This window comes from Myxocyprinus asiaticus, chromosome 45 (genome assembly GCF_019703515.2).
Source record: "Myxocyprinus asiaticus isolate MX2 ecotype Aquarium Trade chromosome 45, UBuf_Myxa_2, whole genome shotgun sequence".
NCBI lineage: Eukaryota > Metazoa > Chordata > Actinopteri > Cypriniformes > Catostomidae > Myxocyprinus > Myxocyprinus asiaticus.
In genome coordinates, this window is record NC_059388.1 from 23,373,709 (window position 1) to 23,394,311 (window position 20,603).

At 38.9% G+C, this 20,603-nt stretch overlaps 1 protein-coding gene across 3 annotated transcripts in view; it reads right to left on the reverse strand.

The window, feature by feature from the left end:
• The window catches only part of LOC127435478 (filamin-C-like), a 73,577-nt gene that overhangs the window by 18,678 nt on the left and 34,296 nt on the right, over positions 1-20,603 (reverse strand). For 2 of the 3 annotated variants that reach the window (XM_051689017.1, XM_051689016.1), the window contains exons 3-27: positions 19,032-19,129; positions 17,400-17,550; positions 17,033-17,151; positions 16,815-16,892; positions 16,432-16,594; positions 15,153-15,353; positions 11,752-11,889; positions 11,510-11,636; positions 9,560-9,696; positions 9,173-9,366; positions 8,972-9,085; positions 8,388-8,531; positions 8,046-8,169; positions 7,663-7,823; positions 7,482-7,572; positions 7,224-7,393; positions 6,975-7,092; positions 6,186-6,448; positions 4,613-5,210; positions 3,230-3,403; positions 2,479-2,641; positions 2,122-2,282; positions 1,664-1,831; positions 1,419-1,542; positions 608-764 (exon numbers count right to left, since the gene is read on the reverse strand). In XM_051689017.1, the coding sequence (XP_051544977.1) occupies positions 608-764; positions 1,419-1,542; positions 1,664-1,831; positions 2,122-2,282; positions 2,479-2,641; positions 3,230-3,403; positions 4,613-5,210; positions 6,186-6,448; positions 6,975-7,092; positions 7,224-7,393; positions 7,482-7,572; positions 7,663-7,823; positions 8,046-8,169; positions 8,388-8,531; positions 8,972-9,085; positions 9,173-9,366; positions 9,560-9,696; positions 11,510-11,636; positions 11,752-11,889; positions 15,153-15,353; positions 16,432-16,594; positions 16,815-16,892; positions 17,033-17,151; positions 17,400-17,550; positions 19,032-19,129 (4,136 nt within the window). Of the gene's footprint in view, positions 1-607; positions 765-1,418; positions 1,543-1,663; positions 1,832-2,121; positions 2,283-2,478; positions 2,642-3,229; positions 3,404-4,612; positions 5,211-6,185; positions 6,449-6,974; positions 7,093-7,223; positions 7,394-7,481; positions 7,573-7,662; positions 7,824-8,045; positions 8,170-8,387; positions 8,532-8,971; positions 9,086-9,172; positions 9,367-9,559; positions 9,697-11,509; positions 11,637-11,751; positions 11,890-13,963; positions 14,087-15,152; positions 15,354-16,431; positions 16,595-16,814; positions 16,893-17,032; positions 17,152-17,399; positions 17,551-19,031; positions 19,130-20,603 lie in introns of all 3 variants that reach the window. The other variant, XM_051689015.1, reaches the window with a different exon arrangement.

The following is a 20,603-nucleotide window of genomic DNA, read 5'->3' on the forward strand; positions in this document are numbered from 1 at the left end:
ACAGACAGACAGATAGGAAAGAAAGAGACAGACAGATAGGTAAGAAAGAAAGAAACAGACAGACAGACAGACAGACAGATAGATAGATAGATCTCCAAATAAGAACCAAGAGAATTAATTATGAAATAATTAAAAGATAATTAAGTCATTCCAGAACAAGGAACTAGAACAAAACTAGGCAATACTAATGGGAGAAAAGCATATGGGAGCAGGGGAACTGGGGTAGGGTGTACACTAGCAAGGGGACAGGCCATGAGCACTTAGGGGCCCAAGGCTGATGGGAGGGAGAGAGGATGGGGGGGACGCCAGACATGGTGAGTTATAACAACAAGAGGAGGCCGAAAACAAAGGGCCGCCTTACACATCCTTTCCTAAGAATATGGAAGGGGATGGTGCCCTTTACAATGTGGTTCTCCCACACCCTCCTACCCCAGTCCTCCACATACACAGAGGCCTCACGCTTGCACCCATCCGGACCCTACAGCAACAGCAGGGAGGGGTCAAAGCGGGGGGACATTGGCCGTTAAAGCATATGTGAACATCAAGGGTAACCTCTGTCTAACAACATGTCAAAGAAGAGGACTGATCAGGTGGTGATGTCACTCACCAGTATCTGTACGGTAAGAAGCCCCTCCCCTGCGTCACGGGCATCAATGGTAAATTCCACAGGCAGGCTGGCGGGCACGCCAGATGCATTCAGACCGGGACCACTGGCACGAACTTTGCTGGCATCATGAGCAGGCAAAACCTTGATTTTAAATGGACTGATGCAAAGAGGGAAACAGACAGATGTAGTGATCATGAATGCACATCAAGTTAAAGAAATGTTAAGGTTTGCACTGAAGCAAAACCCTATCAAGAGCATCTGTGACATGCTGCCGATCACAATAGATAATAATTTCAACTTGTCGCTCAGTTTGTAAAAGCAAATAAAATTTGTGTTTACAGTAACTGAATTACAATGGAAGTCAATGGGGCAATACTTTCCAGAGGGTTTAAAAGCAGAAATGTGCAGCACATATTTTTGATAAAGTGCTCATTTTAATTATTCCATACAAAAAAAGTTTGTTTTGTGAGCTGTACGGTTGTCTAAATCGTCATTTTAGCAGTGGGACTATCGTTCTAGATGGATGATTATGCTAAAGATACAGGATTTGATGGCTTTAAATGGTTTTGAAACACTGGACATATTGTAACATTGCTCAGACAAGGTTAGGAAGTGATTATTTCTCATCTTAACATGTTTAATGTTTAAGTCTTGTGGCAATACTCTTAAAATTGTGTGTATTTTAATGTACATCCCAGTGCAATAACTTGCCCCATAGACTTCTGTAATAAATATGTATATTGCTACAGTAAGTACAGATTTGCATGTCTTGTTACTAAAGGAGTGCTCTTCTAATTTCTATGCCTCTCACCTGCGAGGCACCTCTTGGTCTGCATACTTCACACACACAGTGTAAGGTCCATCTTTAGCAGGTGTGTAGATCACAGTGTGTGTACCATCACCATTGTCTGTGATATTCAGCGGCTCTGTCATTCCTAATTATACAGAATAATAAGACGGTTGATTTGCATGCTTGTCAACCAGTCCAGACAACTGTAAAATAATTTGTCTTGGTGCAAGTGTCTAATTGCGTATATGTGTGTTTTTGGCTTTCACCTGTGGGTCCGTACAGCAGAACCTCCAGTTGGGCGAGACCAGCCTTGCTGCAGTCCACAGTGAAGGTTTGCGGGACGTGGGCTCTTACTCCACTGCCCAGGCCTGGACCAGAGCACTTCACCTTGCTGGGGTCCACTAGCTCCCTTACAGGCACCCTGAATGGACTTCCTAAACATCCGCCAAATTTAACAGTGTTATTGAACAGTTTTTCCATCATAAAATGCTTAGAAATCCCTCTTAAATCTAAAGGTATGACTCTAATACCTAAGCACTCTGAGGTATGAAATATTTGAGCATGAAACCAATCTGACACTCAAAAATATGTCATGGTGATATTTTGGCTTACAAATGTCTCATATTTACAAACTGCTGAAATCTAGGTTAATGTATAATAAGATTATTGAGTTCACTCAGATACAACCGTGGAATGAATTAGGCAAGAGGAAATGACATCATACCTGGGATTGGCTGGCCTCCGAAAGTGATGTTGACGTCATATTCTCCAGGAGTGAATGGGATATACTCCACACTACAGCTGCCATCTTTGTTATCTTTACAAGACATCTTAGCTTCTGATGGACCCTCGATGGCCAAACCAAGTCCACCTGTACCAGCACCCCTAAAAATAAAAATACAAGCATAGGAGAGAATTTAAAAAGAGGCTAGAATCGAAAAGATCAAATTTTAGTTTTTTTCTAGATATTTAGTTTTAGATATGTTTTACTGGAAACAAGACAAAAAAAATTTTAGATTTAGGTTTATATAGGTTGTTTTTTATTATTATTATTTATTTTCAATTTTTTTTGTGTTTGTACCTTGTCTCCACTGTAAAGCGGTTGGGTTTATTGACCAGACCTTCTTCCAGACCCGGGCCATAGGCACGTACACGGCTGGGATCACAACCTTCGGTTACCGCCACCCTGAACGGGCTCTTGGGGACAGGAACATCATCATACAACACCTCTATCAGATGCACACCTACACAAAAATAAAACAATAACAACACTTAATCTAAAAATATGAGATGACAGATGAGAGGAATCTAGGGGTTAGTCATCTTGTGCGTGGCCATATGGAGTAGGATTGTGTTTTGTTTGTTTTTTCTCTCAATCAATAATTGTGATAGAATATTATCAAGGCATCATGGGAAAACAGACATCAGCAGCCTCCCATCAAAACACAATGAACGAAGAATAAATATCCATCTTACAAAATTGACCTCCACACAGAACAATCAATACAGCAACCGTGCTCAGAATACCGGTCAGCTCTGAGTGTGTGTGTCTGTGTATGTGTGTGTTTTAATTCTGATGGAGGAAAGGGAGGTTCTATTCAGAAAAAACGTCAACTTGTCCTGTTAAATTAATGAAAATGGTGGGAGGACAGCTTACCTCATCATGAGGAGAGATAATTACAGAGTTTATGCAAAGCAAATGAAACCCAAGACTAAAATCAGTTTAGTATTTCACACAATAAAAAATGCTGACAAACAATAACTTCTATTTGGTGTTTTTTTTTAATATAGAAAATGGACCCTTAAAACCAATTTTTTTTTTTTAATCTTACCATCCTCATATGCTGTGTACTCCACTCTGTAAGTGCCATCTCCTTTGTCTGTGATGTACGCATCTGTGTTGGCACCAGAGGGGTTAACGATACGAGCTTTGATGTGGCTTCCCCCCATCTTGTTGTAAACCCGGGTGTCAACGACAAAGTGAGTAGTGACCTCTCGGAGTACACCTGTAAATATATAACTTATTGTGAATCACATCTCTAAGCAAAGACTGAACAAAATGTATTTACTTTTTACACCTCTGAAACAACTTTTCTTCAAAATATATTTGTGTACATGTTTCAACAACTCCCAATCCAATCAAATTCTGATAATATAAAATCAAAACCCAACCTACATTATTTCATGCTAAATATTCTGTTTAGCTCAAAAAATACAGCACATTAAGTTAAATTGAAGTTAAAAGTGTTGCAAATGCTGTTTCATATTGATCATGTTGATCTTAACTTCTAAACTGCCAAGGCGCCATAACTACGCCAACACTGAAACTGAGAAAAATGACTTCAAAGCGTTGTGATTGTTAAGTCAAATGTAGATTATCACATTTTTACAATTTATTTTCTCAAAATCTGTTTTAGTTGAGACATGGGACAGATCATAGGGGGTATTTACACTTTGACACATCGTGCATTTTTACTGATAGGATTTCTATTCAATTTGATATGCACATTCCATTTACACTTGGCCAAATCAATGTGTCTCTTCCAAACGGAGATAAATCTGATCTTCAATACCGCACTATATGCAAATAAAACGGAGTTCACTTACATGATTATACTAATGCCGGGCAGTGATTTTAAAAGACTTATTATTTGATTCCAAGTGACTTTTCCCTACGCACGGGTATCTGAGTGTGAGCGCGTTGTGTATTTTTCCCCTCAGGCCTTGCCGTAGTTCAGATATGTCCATGCACGTCAGCTGCACTTATTGTAAGTGTTTAGTTCTTTAGCGATCTGCATCAAATAAATGAAGAAAAAAGACTCTTACAACATGCATCCGTTTCTTACTTTGTTATTATTTATTGTGCGATGCGAGCACTACGCAAATACTCTGTATCAGCTGTTATGTTTAGCATTTTCCCTATGCTGGCGTAGCGCTGTTTGAGTGGAGTAGTTTACACGTGGCTTGAACAGTCAGGTGCATTCCAACTTGACAGAGTTTTGTCTAGAATGCATCTCAAAACCATCTCCGGAGGAAGGAGGGCATTTACAGTTTGTCTTTTCATGATCGGATAACAATTTGATCAGCAGAAATGCATTAAGTGACCAAGTGTAAATACCTCAATAGTATAAGAGACCCCATTTTGGTCATAACTCAGTTTTGAAAAAAATTTGCAGTTTTGCTTTTACAGGGCAGTAAAGTTGAGTTTTCCCTACCTCTGGGCTCTACTCCTGGACCGTAGACCTTGATTCCACTGGTGTCGAGAGCCGGATCTACTTGCACCCGTGCAGGGAACTTAGGCACTGCTTGTCCTCCATATTTAATTGTGATGGTGTACATACCGTGGAAAGGAGGGATGTATGTGATGGAATATGTTCCATCACTATTATTCTGGACATGCACCTCTGCCTGTGCTCCTGAATCTGAAATAATCTCAATGGTCAGCTCTGCCTCCCCTGCTTTGGAGCAGTCCACTGTGAATGATGCCGCCTCATCGACTTTTCCCCTCTCCAGCCCCGGTCCACTAGCTGTGACCTTACTGGGATCGAAAACGGACTGTACCATGGCTTTGAAAGGGGAACCAGGGATGTGGGCATCAGCGAACAGAATGTTGATGGAGTACTCTCCGGGCTCGGTGGGCAGATAGGACACAGAGCAAGAGCCGTCTCCATTGTCCTGGCACTCGATTTTGGCCTCACATGGACCCTCAACAGTCAGTCCGAGACCCCCCGTACCTGCACCTTTGGTGTCTATGGCAAATGGAGCGGGTTTACCCACAATGCCTCCCTGAAGACCAGGGCCATAGGCTCGCACCTTGAAAAGAAAATAGGACCGGTAAGCAGCTAATCAACTGTGGCAGACAAGCCTCTCATTCGTCGGTAAAGGAGGAAGTATGAACCGGATTGACACTCGACAAGACTTTAATTACAACTTAAAACACTGATCTGGAACATAAAAACATGAAGACACACACACACACAGCTCGGTGTGTGTGTCTCTCTCTCTCTCCAGCACTCCCGACTCCTCCTCTTATCTCTCTCCCACTGATTGGGCCGCTCAGCACCAGGCGTGCACACTCACAGCCCGGCTACGCCCTCCTCCTTGTCACATCAACAATAAATGGTAACAATATTTTTATAATAGCAATGCTTGCCCAAGCAAAACTTACTGCCATAATGCTCTAGGAAGCTCTGGGTGGTTCTCAGAGTGTTACTATGTGGTTTCTAGGGTGTTCTGGATGGTTTCCAGGTGGTTGCTTATTGGGAAAAGAGCCACCCATCCCCAAGTCTCTATGATATTCTGGTCCATAGATATGGTTCGGGCCCCTCATTCAATGTTAGTATTTTGGAATATACAACAAGTATCATGAAATATTGATTTTGCAAAGTTAGGTTCTACGTAAGTGAGCATTCTGACTCTAGTTAATGGCTTATAAACTTCTGAAGGTCTCCAAAACTGATTTGCGAGGTACAAATTGCACTGCATCATCCAGTTTCTCAAGTAACTCCCCAAAAACATCCCATGTTTCTCCTCATAAGGAGATTTGTTTCTGTCTCACCAAGCTCTTAATAAATGTGTAGCCTTAAAAAAGATCCATGAACGACTCGAAATGCCAAAACACAATCAAGAACTCTGTGTCTCTCGACCAGTGGTTCACAAAAATAGAATCACTGATGACATCATCTAGGTACAAAATGTTTTTTCAAACAAAAGGATTGAAAGTAATCATGATACTTATGCTTCAATCGATAAACAAATGAATCACACTCTCCTTTTTGTGACCCGTACCTTAGAGGGATCAGGAGGCATCACCCCCTCCACCGTGAACGGACTTCCTGGCACAGGGTTTCCGTCATAGCTAATGTCCACTTTGTAGGGCCCTTCCTCCGGGGGAATGTACTTAACAGTGTGAATCTCATTAGATGTTCCAGATTCCACCTTGTATGGGATTGGTCGGCGAGAGGGTGAGGTAATCTTGATGTCCACCTTTCCTTGGCCTCCAGCACCACGTGTATTAATGGTGAACTCCTGATCTTTCCCAACATCCACTTCTATACAAAACACACAAAATAATTGAATAATAAATACATCAACAGCACATTCAATGACTTGTACTGTATAAAATGTTGCAGCAAAAATAATGAGTTTGAGTTGTAAATGTTTAACAAGAAACTTTAACTTATGTTCAGAACAGCATCCTACCATACTCATACCATATTACTGTACTCCATTTCCAGAACGATGAAAGAACTAGAAATTATATCAATCACAAATTTTAACATCTCTTGACACATGTCGCTTCTGAGTGAGTGAAGACATTTAAAAAAAAAAAAGAAAGAAAAAAAAAGATAATTATTTACAAGATAACTGGGGTTGGCACTCATGAAAGTTAACATGCAACCTTATCAGGTCACGTGACAACAATGTAGTGTAATACTGTAGTGACATTTAAATTATGCATATTGGTTCTATTTGTACTGCATACAAAAATAGTGTATACTGTGTAATAGTGCAGTAGGTAGTATGCTAGTGTTCCAGTCCTTAAAGCTCTCTTTTAGTGGTTTCCTGTGGACTTACTGTTGTTGAGTCCTTGAACTTTGACCTTGTTGAGATCCAAAGGAGGAGCAACAGTGATGGTAAAAGGGCTTTTGGGGATGGGGTCACCACCATGGCACACAGAGACGCTCAAGTTACCCTGAAGGGAAAAGAAGAGTGGGAAGTTATATAAAAATTTACTTTGTACTGCTTTATACTTTATATTGATTAAAAGGACACTATATTTGCTACTGTGCTGTATGTACCATAACCGGTGCTGGGGAATCTCACCTGCTGTACTGCAGTGTAGCGCACAGTAAAAGAATAGTCATGGTTATCAATAATCTCAAAGTCACTGACGGCTTCTCCTTTACCAGCTGCAGTGAAGTGAACCTCAGGGGTGGCCTTGCCTGCTCCTTTAGTGTAGATTGTGAAGTGTGTCGGCTTGCCGACTTCCACACCTGTGACACAGATGACACAGATGACAAGTAGGTGAGTTAACCATAACCTAGAGTTTTCATAATTGCAGTCATTGTTAATAAAACTGACCTGACTTGTTGAGACCGGGGCCTTCTGCTTTCACTTTATTAGCATCGTGGGATGGGTCGACTTTGATACGGAAGGGACTGATGGGAATTTCCTGTTAATTCATAGACATTTTTATTTAAAGATCACATACAGAATACATTCATATACTTGAGTGAGAAACATGATACTGGCCGAGACAGACCTGATCAGCAAACAGCACCATGATGGTGTAGCGTCCGGGTCCGGGGGGCGTGTACTTCACTGTGAATGTGTCGTTGTCATTTTTAATTATATCAAAATCGATATCTGCTTCGGCAGGTCCCACCACACCAGGAGCGCACTTAATCCCAATGCTGACATCTCCTAAAGAGTCAGAAGAGGCAGCAGCCAGATGTGAAAACAACAAGAAAATTATTTATATTCTATCATAAATTCAATCCAATGTATATTATAATAAGGCTATCAAGGCACAGTGAGAGCATTTCATTTTTTAATTCAACATAGAATACTTGAAATACCTGAATTGGCACAAAGAGATTTGAAAAATTATGCTTAATTAACAGTAGTAAGCAATGTTGCTCAGACCTTGCCCAGCCTCGCTGCAGTCCACCGTAAAGTACGTGGGTTCATTGGCCTTTAAGCCAGTTTTCTCCACTCCTGGTCCATGCACCTTCACATTCTCCGGGTGACTGCCTTCTCCAATGGTCACCTGAGAAATGTAGAAAGGAACTAGGAATAGGTGGCTCTTGTAAAGCCATGATTCAATATGGAATCTATGATCTAACATGGTCTTGTAAAGGGAGAGTGTGAAATCTAATACTGGAAAAATGTTGTCATAAACTTTCATTGAAAGGCCTGTTGTTTTAGTTTATAGAATTTCTTGACCAACAACAATTTAAAAATATAATTGGTTGCTGAAACTCTCACCCTGAACGGACTGTTGGGAACGTTGACCTCTCCCCAGGTGATTATGATAGTGTGTTTCATGGGCTTGTTTGGTATATACACACAGAAATATGTGCTGTCACCATTGTCTGTGATCTGGATGTTGATGGGGAAACCTTCAGCATCCTGACATAAAAATAGAAAGATGAAGAATAACACATACAGTATAAAGATACTTTGTAAATGACCCTGCAAAACACTTACTTTAAAGTGATTAAAAGGAGAGGGGCTGTCTTGCAACAGTGGAATAAGACCTTCTGAGTATAATTACCATTATTTGTGTTCATTATATCATAAAAAATTTAATGATTCTGTTTCTGATTTCACTTAGTGATTCTGGTTCCTTAACAATTGCATTAATGATTCTTTTGGCACTTATCTTTTAGTAGGAAGCAAAAATAAATCTTAACATTCTATTTTTGGTAACATTTTTATCAAAGTACCATTTATTAAAACAATACATTGGTGTGAATGTGTGGTGTGAATCTTCAAGTTATGTTGTCATATGACGACATAACTAACCTAACCCTAACCCTAATTTGGGCTAGAACTAGAAATAAATGTACCTGAGCGTAAATCTGTAGATGCCCTCTACCGGCTCCACAGGCATCAATTGTAAACTCCGCAGGTTTATTTACGATGCATCCAGTAGGCTCCAGCCCAGGGCCGTGACACTTAATCTGCATAAAAACATAGTTTTAGTTTATTATTGCAAATTAATATGAAATCATTATGTTAATTGTCAGTAAATTGTGTATGGGGCGGACCTTCTCAGGAAAGACATCATTGGCTGCAGGGAGGATGTGGGCCATAAATGGGCTGTCTTTAATATCTTCATCATCACAGATGACATGGACCGCATAGTCACCTGGTTCAGTGGGCCAGTACAGAACATCACATGACCCATCTCCTTTGTCATCACATTCTATCTTGGCCTGTGAGGGGCCCTCGATAGAAAAACCTGTAAACACAAAAGCAACTATCAACGATATTCCTGTCAATTTAATGTTTTTTCTTTTTCTTTCAAAAACACAGTGAAAGAAGCTCACACAAGCATCTCTTTAGCACATTAACACACCATAAACAATAGATTCTTTAATATAACACCAGCTGAGGAGACTCAATAACTTTCAATGTATAAAAAAGATTCTCACCCAAAGTGCCAACTTCCGTGCCAATGGCCTCAACCACAAAGTCAGCTGATTTTCCCACCATGCCCGTCTCCAGGCCTGGACCCCATGCCCTAACCTTCTGAGGCCCTGCATCTTCACTCACAAACACCTCAAACGGGCTGCAGACAAGAGGTTTACTTAGCTATATACAGTTGCAATCGAAATTATTCAACCCCCCCAAGACAGTAAGGATTTACAAAGCTAAGCTTTTCTGATGACCCAGAATTGTTAGACTTTACATCTATATCAGCTGAGTGACACATTCAAAGTCATAGTGTGAATATATATCCTAATATTTCTAAATAGCAGGATTTTTTTTTAAATACAGCCATGTCATAATTATTCAACCCCTATTGCATGTAGCTGTTTCTTAAATATGTAAGGCTACAAAAGATTCATTTTTAAAAAAAATTAAGTCATCAATCTGCAATGGAACTTATTTAAGTTTTAAAATGTAAGTTTAGCGTTGTAAGCAAAAATGTATTTCTATGCAAAAAATGCAATTAAAAATAAGCTGTCACAAAAGCTAATAGAGGAGATTATTTCATTACACAAGAAAGGTCACGACTAAAAGTACATTTCCAAGGCAGACAAAGTTGGCAGCACCATTCATAAATTTTTTAAATATGGTACAACAGCAACCTTCTTGGGGTGTGGAAGAAAGCAAAACTTCACCAAGGGAAATGTTGACTCCAGTTGTCTGAATATTCAAGAAGTAATTAGGAAAGACCTGTGGAGTCCTGGAAGAAGGTTTTATAGACATATAACACTAAACTGAAAATGAGTTTTAGACCCATGGGTCAGCAGTACATCTGGAGTAAGATGACAAGGTGATGACAAGAACGACACCATCCCCACAGTCAAGCATGGAGGTGGGTCAGTCCTGTTATGGGAGTGTTTTGCGGCTGCAGGAAACGGCTATCCTGACTATGTGACTGACACCATGTATTCTTTCAGGTATCAGGCCATTTTGGCATGAAAAATGTGATGCCTTCAGTGAGTAAATTGAAGTTCGGTGATCACTGGACCTTCCAGCAAGACAATAACACCAAGGATACATCCAAGTTGTCCAAAATCTGGTTCAGGGAAAGGTCGTGGCATGTCCTTAAATGGCCCTTTCAGTCCATCATTAAAATCCCATTGCAAACATTTGTTGGGATTTCAAGGAAGCAGTGGCAGCACAGAAACCAAAGAATGTCAATGAGCTGGAAGCTTTTGCTCATGAGAAACATGTAAAAATTCTAATAGAGAGGTGTCCGAAGCTTGAGAACACTTACCTGAAACATTTATATGCTGTTATTAAGGATAAAGGATGCTCCACAAATGATTGACTTTGGGGGTTGAATATTTTTGACATGACATTTGTGGAGAGAATTTTTTATTTTTTATTTTAAAATGTGGGTAAACTGAACACTTTGTTCTCAAAATCACTCAAATGTGTATTAAAAACTTGCTTTGACTGTTTACTGAGGTTTGAGTTGATGTGTTTTATTTCACATCACCAGAATGTATTGCTGGTCAGGGGGGTTGAATAATTTTGATTGCAACTGTAAATCAGGACACACCATAGACATCTTTTGATTTTATTACAGTCTAACCCCAACCCACACTTTTTTTGCATTTTAAGAATAAAAAAACATTATTTAATATTTTTATTAATCTTTCTTTTTCCAAATGAGGATGCCCCAAAATGCACCCAAAGAGAGGTTTTGTTACATTTACAGCTAGCTTCTGTGGACAAATTGTTGTTTATTCCATTCTCATTGCACAATGAAGCAGATACATAGTATGTCTCAAGTAAAATACCTATATGGTGACACATTCTGTTAATTTGGTCAACACATTTTGCAATATTTGCTTTAATAATGCATTGCAGTGACTGGCCTGTACCTCTGTAAATAGGTGTGTAAAATAGTGTGTAAACGCCATTACCTGCGGGGGATGGCGTGGCCGCCCCAAGTAACGGTGATTATGTATTTTCCTGGGAAAATGGGGTAGTAATCACACTCATACACGCCATCTCCCAGCTCTTGCACCTTGACGGGCTCCTCACCATCTCCTGAACACACACATTTTTACAAATATTAACTCCAGACTAACTTTGAAATAATATGTTGATTAAATTAATGTATATAAAACCTTTTAGCATCTGTTGCTTATTTCAAAACACGTACTTGGCCCTTTGACCTGGACGCGTAATTCTCCGCTGCCCGCTCCCTTTGTGTACACCTTAAAGTCGGCCACTTCCTTCACGCGCACACCCTTGGGCTGCAAGCCACGCCCGATGGCCCGACAAGCATTTGGGTTACTTGCTACAAAGAAGGAAAAAATTATTCATCTCACAGAAGGCAAAAAGGCAAATACAGACACAAATGAATCATAGATGCAGACAAAGTTGTCAAGAGTTAGTTCAGATTAACATGGTAACGCATTTAGGAGAGCTATGCATGGACCACCATATAGACACAGCCAAAGGTATTGGACAATGAAAAACAGTCAAAGAATGAATGTTTCATTCAAAGGTCCATGATAACGACACAAAGCAATTAGCAATCACATGAAGACCACTGCCAACACATCCATCAACCCCATTATGAAAACAACAGGCAGGCAGATCAGTGTTTTTAAGAGCTTATAAAAAGACTTCAAATAAACAGTTTCTGCAATTAGATACAAGAACCAGCTGTGAAGTGTACTACCAGAATTTAACAGTATTCAAATCAAATAAAACTATTTTTATTACTATTATTACTATAAATGTGCAGCTTACTGGCTGGGTATCATGGTGCTTAACAGCAAGTTTACTAATGAGCTCTTTTTAGAGAAATACAATCTCTATTAAACCATCTGGGAAAACCCATAAGAAAAGCTCTCTCTTTCTGATCAAAGAAAATCTGTTCACAGTCTTTGTTTTTCCGAATGCTAGATTAAAAAATTGGTCGAAGTTAGAAATGTGGAAAAATAGATCACACCATTAGCAATTGGTTGTTAATTAAATAATTGAAAAGGTTACAGAGACAGTTACATCATTGTATGTTTTTGTTAAGGAACCATGTAAAATGTTAAATGTTAAAAAGGACACAGATAATCAAAGCATTCACATTCTCCTGAGTTAGTATTTATGGAGCAACATGGCCAGGATTGAATTTAAACGGCTGCACAGATGATGATGATGATGCAATTGGATGAGGATGATAATGTTATACACCTAGACGTTCACTCAGACAGTAGCTCTCAGATGCCATATAAAGTGCTGGCATCTCAGCTTTTAACTTCTGACTTTTAACTTTAAAAATCATGAGGGATAAAATAAGTTCAAAGGAAGTTCAGGTTACTGTGAATTATTTAATCTAGTTTATTATTTTTGTTAATTTACTTATTAACTGGTTGGATAATGGATTAATATTTGGATTCAAAAATATGAGCACAATCCAGTCAAAAGTGTTCAAAAGAGTGTATAAAAGAGATCCTGAGCATTTGTTAGGTGATCGTCCATTTCCACCACTTAAAGTGGATCTTTTTTTCTGCATGAGTTAAGACAAGACAAGCAGCAGCACCTCTTTTTCTTCTTCACACTCTCACTTCACATCACACACTCTCACACACTTTCACTCAGTCACTTCCTGTCTACACTGCAAAAAAATAAAAAAAATAAAAAAATAATTAATCAGTATTTTTTGTAGTTTATCAAGTAAAAATATCTAAACATCCTTAAAATAAAATAAAATTACTTGAGAAGAAAAACATTTTTTTCAAGGGAATATTTCTTGAATAAAGTTTATTTTTGTCACCCCATTGTTTTGTCTTATTTTAAGGATAAACCTGCCTAAATTTTATAAGATGTTTTAAGGAAAAACCTGACAAAATTTTGTTACATTTAGGCTTAAAACAACAATTTGCCATTGGGGTTAGAAAAATTAACATAATTCAAGGTAAATTGTCTAAAAAATTTTTTTTTTTTTACATAAGCCTCACAAAATTTTGTTAGAACTGTCCTTAAAACAAGACAAAAACATTTTGCCACTGGGATAAGAAAAATATACTTAATTCAAGATTAATTCATTCTTAATATCTCATGCAATTTTTCTTCTCAGGTAAATATATCTTGTTTAAACAATATTTAAATATTTTTAACTGTAATACAACAAAATACTGATTAAGGAATTTTATTTTATTTTTTTATTTTTTATTTTTTTGCAGTGTGTATCTCAGCTTTATGTTGATTTTAACTGCCATAGAAGGCAAAGCGCCAGCGCATGCCAACGAGCCAGAGGTGGCGTGCCTGTGAGGATACATTCAGGGTGAGGGAAATGGGGGAGGAGACAGGAGGGAGGGGACCAAGCTCGAGCAGTCATCAGCCACGCCCCCAGTGTGGCCCGTACTAACTTGGTCGCCTGGGTTTGGGTGGTGTTGGGGGAGGCACTTTCTTGGCCTTTTCTGAAGGTGGTGTGCATATAGACTGAGGGATTATGTGAACCGGAGAGCTGATCTGCCGGCCACTCGGAGGAGCTAGAATGACACACACAGGCGAAAGGAGAGAGGAAACACAATAAAGCGTTTCGTCATCATCCCCTGAGCACTCAGAGCCCGAACTGAACAACCTTGTTTCATTTGGTACCACAGAGAAAGTCTCTCTGGGTGTTGTCCAGTATTAGCATGCTGTCAATAAAACAACTAGAGTCTTTAGAAGAGGGAAATAAGTCAACAAAATTAAAAAGCTCTTAAGGTGCATAATTAGAACGACATTTTAGAAATAATAAAAAAATTTTAAAAAAAATCCCACTCAAACCATGCACTAACCAGGTGTGACGAGTCAAAAGATGTAAGATAAAAGTTTTTATTCTAACCAGCCAAAACTGCGTCAAGCGACGAATGACAGGACATTTTAATGGTCACTCGGTTTATATTTGTGCGATGATGTGTTGGGTTGCCCCGCTCACAATTATATCTCATTGGTCCAAAATTCTGCTCCTCATAACTGTATATTAAACATCAGAAATGTTCTGATTGGTTGTGGTTGTGTCACGTTTTGTAGCATGAACAGACAAATTATTTTGTCACTAGAAGCTTACGTCACACCTGGTTAGGACATGGTATCACTCCACATAAATGTCAGCCTTTAATGCAGCAAAAAAAAAAACAGTGATGTGGTTTTCTTGCCTACATTTCAGGCAGGAATGCACCTGTTGCTTTCTTGGAGCATTAATGGCTTCAGTGTTAAGTAATTAACATTTTGATTTGTAAATTCTGTCTAAACGGCATCCAACAATGACACAGCAAAATTACTTTAGGTGACCTTTGGCTTATCAGAAGCCTCTCAATAACAACTTTCTTTCAAGTAAAATTTTACATTGTAGAACTTGGAATTAAATACAGTAATTTTTGTCTAGTGAGTATGCATGTAGTGTCACACACTCCAGTACAGACAGGACCCTTAAAGTCAGGGCCTTTAAATCAGCTAAATGAAAACATGAATGAATTGATGAGAGGTAAAGCTATTGATTATCCCAATTAATTCATTACAGTGTAAAACATAGTCTCTCAGAGTACAGGAAATGAGGACATGCAGTCTCACCCTCTGAAATGTGGACAGTGAATGGGCTTCTTGGTATTTGCTGGCCAGCGAATGTCACATATATAGTGTGAGGGCCCTCCAGAATGGGGCTGTAGGTGCAGCGAAAAACGCTGTCACCCTTATTTTCCAGAATTATCTCCACTGTGTCGCGACGGCCCTGAGAGTCCACAATAATCACACTGACATCACCTGCTCTGGCACCTGAGGGGTAAAAAACATGGAGCATCTGTAACTGTTGGAAAAGACTAGGCTTATCAAAACAAGTAAAATGACTAACCACTTACAAAAGTAAGATAAGACATAATATGATATGATATACAATATTATATACTGTATGAGCGATGTGGCACAGTACCACACAACATTATATCATATATGAAATAAGATTAATATTTAATAATTACAATTAATAATTAATAGAATAAATAATAAGAATTAATAATATAAACATACTGTATTTTTTATGTCAAAGTTCAAATGTAGCAGCAGCCAGTGACGCAATTTTAAGTATAGCAGAAATACAGTACATTTCTGTTGTAAAGGGAGAGTTCACCCAAAAATCTAAAATCTCTCATCAGTTACTCACTCTCATGCCATTCCAGATGTGTATGACTTTTTTTCTTCTGCAGAACACAAAACAAATCATTTTAGAATACCTCAGCTCTGTTGGTCCTTACAATGCAAGTAAATGGTGACCAGACCAGACCAGCTCCAAATGTCACATAAAGGCCACATAAAAATAATCCATATGACTCCAGTGGTTAAATCCATGTCTTCAGAAGTGATATGATAAGTGTGGGTGAGAAACAGATCAATAGTTAAGTTCTTTTGTACTATCAATCTCTACTTTCCCTTTCTTTCATATTTTGAAAGTTAAAGTGGAGATATATGGTAATAAAGGACTTAAATTTTGATCTGTTTCTCACCCACACCTATCATATCACTTCTGAAGACATGGATTTAACCACTAGAGTCTTATGGATTACTTTTGTGTAGCCTTTATGTGATTTTGGAGCTTCAAAGAACTGGTCACTATTCACTTGCATTGTACGGACCAACGGAGCTAAGATATTCTTCTAAAAATCTTTGTTTGAGTTCTGCAGAAGGAAGAAAGTCATACACATCTGGGATGGCATGAGAGTGAGTAACTGATGAGAGATTCTTCATTTTTGGGTGAACTATCCCTTTAAATGCTAAAATACATTTTTTGCAAGATTTTTTTTGTTTAGTTTTTTTGCAAAACGTCTATTTATTTTTATGTGATACAGTCTAACAATACCTGCTGTGTAGATGTCAAAATAGGTGGGTTTGTTGGCCACATTGCCCACTGGCTCCAGACCTGGCCCACGGGCCTGCACCTTGTTTGGGTCTCCCAGAGCTTTAGACACATTTACTAGGAAAGGGCTCCGATCAATGTCCTGTCCAGCAAACAACACCTTCACCTAGAAGTAGACAGAAATATACCTCTCTGTAAAACCACAGCATTTTATCCATCTCAGTCAAAGCTCATTTTGTTAAACCATACAAAGCTGTTCAGTCTGCCTTCAAGGCCCAAGTGTACCATTTAGAAAATTATAAATCTTAAAGAAATCACAGCAAAAAGACAAGAAAACCCACTGTGCATTGCTTAATAATAAATAAATAATATTGGTTTATTGGTACCTTATGCAGACCCTCTACTTTTGGGACATAGACCACAGAGTAGCTCCTGTTCCTGTCATTGTTGGGAATTACTCTGGCCTGTGAAAAAAGACATTAGTGAGTAATTTAGCTCATTTCCTATGTTCTTTGTATATCATAAATAACAGAATACTGTATTTGACATTGTTTTAACAACGAAAGAAAAGAAGCTGATAAATTAGAGGATGATTGATGCTGACCTCTTCAGTGTGACCTTCTGGATCCTCTATGTACACCAACACCTCTCCAAGCCCCGCCTCCACAGTCTCCACTACAAATTCTGCTGGCCTTAACACCACATTGCCTCTGGGCTCAATACCTACAGAGAGGAAAAAAGTAAGGAAGGGGTAGATACAAAGGCAGAAGTCAAGGCAGAAGTACAGGTAAAGGAAGATGTAGAGTGGAGGTTGAAGCAGAGATCGAGGTAGACGTAATGTGTGTAGAGGCAGAAGTAGAGGTAAAGGTAGATGCAAGGTTGGTTGAGAAAATGTAAGAGTTATCATATCATGTAATCAGTCATTCACGTTAGTCATTGTGTTAACGGTTGTCGTAATCTATCAGTCTCACCTGGTCCATAGGCCTTGGCTCTCTTGGGGTGCAGGGTTTTAGAGCGCAGTGGGGCACCAGGTTTGAGCTTGGCTTTGGGGAACTGAGACAGGTAGGTCATCACTGAGTGTTCATCTACATTGGGATCAACAATTTCCTCTGGAGCAATCACCTGGATGAAACATGGCAACGTGAGGACTCAGATCCATTAAAATGACAGGGTCAAGGGTTACATAGTGGCTAATCTATGGGGCAGAGTAATGTAGTCTATTTCCATGCACAATCTGAAACATCTGCTCTGCACATGAGAGCGTTTCATCAAGAGTGGCACAATTCAGATTCCTGGATGCCATTAGAGCAGTGTTTCTTAATCCTGCTCCTCAGGGCAACCAGCATGGCACTTTTTAGATAGCTCCAATGGATTCAATTCATCAGCTCATTAGTAGAGTTCTCCATTACCTGAATTGGATGTATCAGAATAGTTAGACACCTAAAATGTGTACATCATATCCAAACACATCTATAAGCAGCAATCGTCTATGGAAAAAAAAACAATGCGGTACGCTGAATTATTTTAAAAGCTGTGGAACATATTGTCTGTCTGACTGTCTCTCTTCTCCCTTGAGTTCTGTCTTTCATGTCCTACTGGTTAAGTGTCCTGCTATATTTAACGCTAGGCTGGAAGGTTAAGAGCTATCTGGAAATAGCTCTATATGGTATTTAACACAGCTTAAGAAAGAGGTGGAGAGTGGAAGAGAGAGAGATTCACAAGGAGAGGAAGAGGAATATGCAGCTTGTCATTAAAACTCGTAACTTAAAACTTTACATCTCTTACTGGAGTGATAGTGTGCAAGCTGAAAGCATTCAACGAGCTATCAGTTTCTCTCAATAGACATGGACACTATATATGTCCCAATCATCCAAACACAAATTTATGTTCTAGTGACTTCTTTGCAAAAACAGTGACCCCAAACAGTATTTATGCCATACTATTTGTTACACATTATTGCTTGTATAACAAAATATAACACCAAGTGGTCTGCAAACAAGCTGGTCCCAAAACTTGTCCCAACGTCATTTTTAGTAGATGATATGAGAGGTTTGGGTGAGAAACAGATCAATATTTAAGTCCTTTTTAGTATAAATCTCCACCTTCAACCAGCCCCAACCAGTAGGTGGTGATATGCAATAAGAATGCAAATTGCCAAAAAACAAAAGAAGAAGAATGTGGAAGTGAAAGTAAATATTTATAGTAAAAAAGGACTGAAATATTGATCTGCTTCTCACCCACACTTATCATATCGCTTCTGAAGACATGTATTTAACCACTGGAATCTTATGGATGACTTTTACGCTGCCTTTTTATGATTTCTGGCTACCATTCACTTGCATTGTATAGACCTACAGAACTGACATATTCTTCTAAAAATCTTTGTTTGTGTTCTGCAGAGGAAAGAAAGTCATACACATCTGGCATGGCATGAGGGTGAATAAATAATGAGAGAATTTAAATTTTTTGGTGAACTATCCCTTTAAAGTCAACTCAGGTCTAAAACACTGCCAGTCTTACTACATTAAAAAGAAAAAAGGAAATCAGCCTCAAATCAGGCAAAATGGCATGGGCACTAATAAATATGAGTGAATGCTTCTTACCTGAGGCACACCAAGCCAGTCATCAGCCTGTTGCATGGCCTCTCTTGCGTTCTCCACCGGCTGACTTGGGTCCCATGTCTCCCAGTCCGGACACAGGCCTTAGACAGAAAGAAAGATAAAAGAAGAAGACATAGAGCTTAAGTAAAAACTAAAAGATTGATGCAAACAGAAACATCGCAATTTGACTCCATAATGTTTAAATCATCAGAACAAATAACAGTCTCATTTCCTTAAAACCTAAGACTGATGATCCTGTTCCAGTTATATAACTTGTAGCGCTGAGGGCTAACCACAGAAATGTTGTGGGTTCGATTTCCAGGGAACACACATACTACAAAAAGTCTACCTTGAATGCACTGTAAGTTGCTTTGGATAAAATCATTTGTCAAATGCATAAATGTAAATGGTGAACATAAAAGGGAGTAAACTGAGGACATCTGAGCATTATCTTGGCCTGTAGGGCCAGCATTCCACACTGAGGATCTATTCAACCATGTTCTTTAGTTCAACTTGACCATAAATTATCTCAAATAAGCATTTTAATAAGTGTTGTCAGGCTCCCTGAAGCAAACACACACTAGTGCTGCCTGGAGTCATGTGAAAAAAATGGTGTTAGGTTATTATATGCTGGATTACACTCAAAGAGCAAGAGGCGTTTAGTTCAAATGGAACCAGAGACCCTTAAAACCGCAAGACTTCTCAACGACTGCCAAGCATTAATATCTGATCCAGTTTTGTTTTTCAAGATCCACCAGCACCAGACTGTGGCCCCAAACTTGGGTCGGTGATATGGTAAGTATCTGTAATGGCCACCTCCTGCTGCTAATACTGATAAACCTGGAGGTTTTTAATAGACTTATAGCTGCCAAGAGTGGCATTTATGGTATGGGATTGCGGGGAAAATTAATGGAATTTTTACTTCAGGAACCCTATTCTTGCGCTCTAGTATGGTTCAATTTTCGTAAAAAAGAAGAAAAGAAAAACTGGATGGTGGATAATGGCCAGTCACAATTCAGTATATACATATTACAATTTACCAATATTACAGTGACATCATGGCCAGCATTTAGAATTTTGAAGTCAATAAGAGATAAAAAAAAAAAAGTAGATGACAAAACTTTTTTTATTTATTTTTTTTATTAAATGCTAAAGAGAAATATGAGGGATTTCAATACAAAGTATTTTTACTGAAAAAATATTTATACTGAAATTGTTATTAAAGCTAACTTTTCTGGCATCAGACATCTGGTGTCAACTCTGATAAGAGATGCCAACTTTTCACAACACTTGTAATACAGATTCTCTTTTCCACACATGCACACAGGACATGTGTGTGCTGACAGGAAATGCATATTGCAGCATGTGTTTTCACTTAAGCATGTTTGCTGTCTTGGCCTCTGACACTTTCCTTTAACTTACAGCAAAGACCAGTGGCTCATTAACTAGCTAGCAGAGCCTGGGCCAACACACACACACACACCTGAAACATGCAGAGATATCACATGCCTCTCACATTCAGCTTTCAGCATCTCAGTTATAACTCCTCTTCAGGGTCACTATATGTATTGTACT